Source organism: Tupaia chinensis, unplaced genomic scaffold (genome assembly GCF_000334495.1).
Source record: "Tupaia chinensis unplaced genomic scaffold, TupChi_1.0 Scaffold000416_1, whole genome shotgun sequence".
NCBI classification, from domain to species: domain Eukaryota; kingdom Metazoa; phylum Chordata; class Mammalia; order Scandentia; family Tupaiidae; genus Tupaia; species Tupaia belangeri.
Window position 1 is genome coordinate 1,513,047 of NW_006159921.1, and position 5,026 is coordinate 1,518,072.

The window sequence follows — 5,026 nt, forward strand, 5'->3', positions numbered from 1 at the left end:
ATTCCTGCTTCATAACTTGGTGGCTGACTCTAGGCCCTGCAAAATCACTTGTTGCTTTCTCCCCACGTATTTCACATGGCCTGTCTGGCATGGTCATTTGTGGAGAGGCTGGGTTCTCCATGAAGGAGGAGAGTAAGAATTGTAGAGGAAGAAGTTCAGGGGTAGACATGTAACATTAGTTGATTCTATGGTGATGTTAATGGTGCTCTTTACTCTTATGTTCTTCTGTCTCCTTGTAGTGAGAAGCAGGCATCCAGGACCCTCGCCACGGTAGAATGGTGAGTACTTTTCTCTTTCCTTCCTTAGACCTTTGTGTTTTGTGTAATATTTGAGTCTTTTTTCTGGGATGCTGCTCCACCCCTCCTGGACGCTGAGCTTCAGGCTGCTCTTTGCAGATCCTAAAACAGGTTCATCTGCCCTGGAGGTAAATTAAAGTGGTTTTTGTTTTTCAGATTGCAAATATCAACATTGGAACCAGAAGCCTTTAGAAGTCTTTTTATGCATGTGCTTTTCCCACACTACTTGCACACCACTGGCTCTGTTAGCCTTTTATAACAACCCTCCTCTTGCTTTTCTTGGGTCCCCGGAAAAATTTCTGTATTTTGAACTGAAAAGCCAGGCGTTCTTTATCTCAAGATCTTTGGACTTCTGGTGGGCCCCTTAAATGGTATGGGTGCTATATCAGGAATCCACTCAAACTGGAGCTTCTCCAGCTTCAACATACTGCTGTCTCTTAAGCTGCTTCAGGTGATAGCTCGTTGAATATCAGCATAGCATCCTCAAGGTGTCTGAAATATCTCCAGGGGAGATAACTGCCCTCTCATTATTTAATTTTATATATTATTATTTTTTTTTTAATTTGCTATTAGACATGTGTACTCACTGGAGAGAGACAGTGAAAGAGACAAAGTGAGAAAACAAGTCGTCAGGTCTAGGATTCAAACCATGGTAGGCCATGTGGGAGTCCAGCGCCTTAACTACCATACCACCTGCTGACCCAGGACAGGTTTATGAGTTTAATTGATGGGGGCCAGCTGGTGTGGTGGTTAAGCCAGCTGGATCCCACATGGCCAACTGCATAATTCAAGTCCTGGACCTGGAGACTTGAAAAATGCACTGGATGCCTGTGCATGCATGCCCCAAATCCCAGAAGGATAATGGAGAAGAGATTGCAGTGTTACCAAGCCCTCTCAAGATCTTTGGACCTCTGGTGGGTCCCTTAAACAGTATGGGTGCTATATCAGGAGTCCACTCAAACTGGAGGGATGATTTCTCACTCCCCCCCCCCCTTCTCTCTCTCTCTCTCCTGAGCTCCTGGGAGCATACACACTCTATAGTAAAACTGGAAGAAAAAAAAAAAAACACAGAAGAACTTAATTGGTGGGAGAGAGAACTTCCTTCTCTACCTTTCTTCCAAAACCATGTGGTTCAATGGAGTGTGCAGTGTTGGTCTGGTCTCTTTTTAGAAAGCCTGCTGGTCTTGGCTCCTACCAACTGATAGTTCCTCTTTACTTTCTTTCTTCTGTGATGCCCTAAAAAGAACATAGGTTTCAGAACATGGGCCTCATCTAATTTCAAATCCTAGTACTATCACTTAAATACCTTAGGTAAACTGCATCCTTTCTTGCTAAGCCTGAAGTATCACCTGTAAAACTGGATAAAGCTTACATCTTGCGAGACTGAAAGGCTAATGTTTAAAGCTGCTTGATTCATAGTAGATACTTAATAAAATGCCAGGTTTCTTTTCATCCCTCCCCTCTCTGAAAAACAAAACCAAAATTCTGATTGCTGAAAGTTACCAGGCACAAGAAATTTGGGGTTCCAGCCAGCTCCTGCTGTCACTCTTGGTGACATTTTGAGCCCCTTATCACTGTTCTTTATTCGTTGCCCTCTACCCAACTCCTTTCAACCCCTTACCCTAGGGTTCAAGTTCTGATTTTGCATGGTTCTGTGGTCCATAGTTCCAGCTCTTCGCTTTCTCCAAGGACTTCCTTACATAGAGATCAGAGGATGTTGAACAAGGGAGAAGGAGCTGCAGGAATATGACCAGCTAGAGCAAGTCCTTGAAATAAACTCAAAGGAGTTCCCTCTACAGAATGTGGAATGACTAAGCTAGTACCAGACCAGTCTCCTTTACAAGGGCCAAAAAGTGTTTAATGAGGTCAGGGGATTAGAGGACACTGATGGACAGGGATATGGCAGGTGGTGATTCTGGAGGGAAAAGAAGCATTTAAACTGGAAGGAACAAGGGGTGGAGGCAGGTCCTCTTAAGATCTAGAGCAGGCTTGGTGGAGAGTAGGAAATGGGGATGGTTGCGTGTGAAGGAGTGTGGGGTGGCCCACCTGGGAGAAAAGGAAATGAAAAGATGTAGGCGGTCTTGGTATCCCCGCCCTTGTGGTCTGGGCTCTGCCTGGCTGACCCATCGCCTGAAAGCCCCTAGAGGTCCAGCGCGGGGATGCCCTCCAGCGAGGCAGGGGAAACTGCGGGTAGGGAGGAGCCTGGGCATATGGGCGGGGCCTCAAAGAGCCGCCCCGCCCCAGCCTCCGCCTTCCCGGCGGCGGCGCGGTCCGGGGCTCTTCGGTCGCCTGTCTCCCCTCCCTTCCGCGCTCGTGCCAGAGGGTGGAGCTGGGCCCGCTCCATTGTGGAAAGGAGGGGAGAGGCGCGCGGGAGCCGCGCTGAGGCCCCGCCGCCAGTGCGTTCCCCTCCTGGCTGCCGCGGCTGCACCTGGCGGGCTCCGCAGCCGGGATGCGGCGGGTGCCCGGGAGTGGCGGGCAGGGCAGCGGCTCCGGGGACATGTGTGCTTGCCCAGACCGCCCGCGACCATGAGCCTGACCGCCCGCGTCTCCTGCTCCATGCTTAGCTGCTTCGTAAGTGCCAGCCCTGCCTGCCTGCGGCAGTCTGGGGCCCCAACAATTGCTGCACCCGCAGCCCCGCCCAGGGCCAGCCCTTGAGATACCGAATTTAACCCCCTCCCCCTCCCCTAGGCCCCTTTCCGGCCCTGAATGTTTAGGGGAACGGTGTGTGTGTGTGGGGGGTGGGGGTAGCCCTTTTCTTTCTCGTACTTGCTTCAATTTTGGGATGCTGGGATTGTCTAGGGCCGGGGATGGAAATTGTGTGGCCCATCTTAGCCCTGCAGCCACTGCCCTTGACTGCAGAGCTCCAGGCCCCGCCCTGCAGGGGTACATCCTTTTACCTCCGCCTCTCCATCTTTGGTCCCACCCGCTGCATCCTTGCTTGGGGATGTGGGACGTGGCTAGTAGGCTGTGTGGGATGTTAGGGAGCACGGGATAGCTGTGAGCTGGCTCCCGGGCTCCAGTCCTTTCCCTTCCACCACTCCATCCCTCACCTGACAAGCCTGTCTTTTCTCCTTGACTGTGCCCCAGACAGCCTCTCTTCTCCATCTTCCCTGTCTCTGCAGGGCTCCGTACCTCTGTATCTTCGCAGTCCTCCCCCTCTGGCTAATGTTCCTTCCCAGCTTCCCCCATCTGTCCTCTCAGATGTTCCTACCCCCCCCACCCCCCCACCCCCCCGCCGCCTCCCCCCCCCCCCCCCCCCCCCCCCAGCCGTGGGTGTGGGCGTGGGTGTCTGCCAGGCCTCCTCTCTCTCTCCCCTGGCTGTCCTTGGGTCTCCTGGTTCCTCCTGGGCAGTAGGTCCCATGTTCTCCACTCACTGGTGGTTGAAGGGGAGTTACTTCTGCTTGCTGAGGGTATTCCTCAGGAATTCCCCTCAGACGGGCTGGTAGAGCAGGTTGCTTGGCAGGTAATGAGTGCTTGTTAGCAGTGTGAGGCTAACAGGGAGATAAACCCAGCTCCAAAATATCTTCCTTTTGCTAGCATCCATGAAGGCCCTCTAGAGGCATAGGACTGAATCCCCCCGAACCACTCCTCTTTGTCTCCTTCACCTACCAGTTTCTGTGGCTGTAGGTGCCTGCGTTCCCTCCTCTCTCTGTTACTATCTGCCGTACCTGGCTCCTTTTCTTCACAATAGCACTTTCCCCTTCCCACTCCTATCTTACCCTTACAGTAGTCTTTCTTTTCCTTAGTTTTCTCTCCACTTTTATTTTCAAAATTTGGGTTCTACTGGAAAGTTCCTCTTCCAAGAGCAGATTTCCAGTTCCTCCCTGAACCTCATTCTTCCCTTAGGCTTGAATACCTGCTCCATTTTATCTGTCCCTGTCTCCAGGCAAGCCTGATCTAGTCTCTCTTCCCTCCTCTGGTGACCAGGATGTGTGGGGTGGAATGTGTCTGTGGATTTATTGCTGGGGAGGGCAGCAGCATAAACCTGATGGGCCACATGGAGCCTGGCAGCTCAGAACTGTGGCCTTTCTACAGGGTGAGGAGGGGCCCCCCAGCCTGGAGTACATCCAAGCCAAGGATCTGTTCCCCCCCAAGGAACTAGTGAAGGAGGAAGAGAATCTTCAGGTAAGGAGAAGTTGGGGGCCCAGGGTGGGTGGGACTCCCTGCTCAATTAAAAAATCTTCCCCTAAATCTCCCAGAAATCTAGCAGCAGGGCTGTCTTCCTGTCCCTGGTCTCTGGAGGGAAGGGGGTCTGTCTGAATGTGCATTATGGAGCCTTTGGCCCCAGGGAAGGAAAGGCAGCTTTCCTGTACAGACATTGCCTGGTGCTGTTACCATGGAGAGGACTCTTTTCTGCCTTGGTCCAGCGTTTCCAGAGGGCATTCCACAGAGCAGGGGCTGAGGAGGAAACAAGGGGGTGACTCAATTCTGGACTGAGGGTTCTGCTGCCTCTTGGCAGGTACCCTTCACAGTGCTGCAGGGTGAGGGAGTAGAGTTCCTGGGTCGGGCAGCTGATGCCCTCATTGCCATCTCCAACTACCGCCTGCATATCAAGTTCAAGGACTCTGTCATCAACGTGAGTTCCCGTATTATTCTCCCATTTCCAAGCTAGAATCCCAGTGAGGTTCAGGGTGGGACTCCAAAAAAGCTGAGGTTCTCTTCTTGTTTTCCTGCCTCACTGTCCTAGCGATAGCTCTGTCCTATTCCTCAGGCTCATTCTCACTTCCCCA

The 5,026-nt window shown here is 52.1% G+C and overlaps 2 protein-coding genes across 5 annotated transcripts in view; both read left to right on the forward strand.

The window, feature by feature from the left end:
* The window catches only part of SKA2 (spindle and kinetochore associated complex subunit 2), a 1,094,818-nt gene that overhangs the window by 628,070 nt on the left and 461,722 nt on the right, over positions 1 to 5,026 (forward strand). The window lies entirely within an intron of this gene.
* The window catches only part of MTMR4 (myotubularin related protein 4), a 34,493-nt gene that overhangs the window by 1,845 nt on the left and 27,622 nt on the right, over positions 1 to 5,026 (forward strand). For 2 of the 4 annotated variants that reach the window (XM_006154642.3, XM_006154643.3), the window contains exons 2-4: positions 240 to 278; positions 4,332 to 4,421; positions 4,756 to 4,872. In XM_006154642.3, the coding sequence (XP_006154704.1) occupies positions 276 to 278; positions 4,332 to 4,421; positions 4,756 to 4,872 (210 nt within the window). In that variant the 5' untranslated portion in view covers positions 240 to 275. Of the gene's footprint in view, positions 1 to 239; positions 279 to 2,061; positions 2,868 to 4,331; positions 4,422 to 4,755; positions 4,873 to 5,026 lie in introns of those variants that run through there. The other 2 variants (XM_006154641.3, XM_027774237.1) reach the window with 2 other exon arrangements.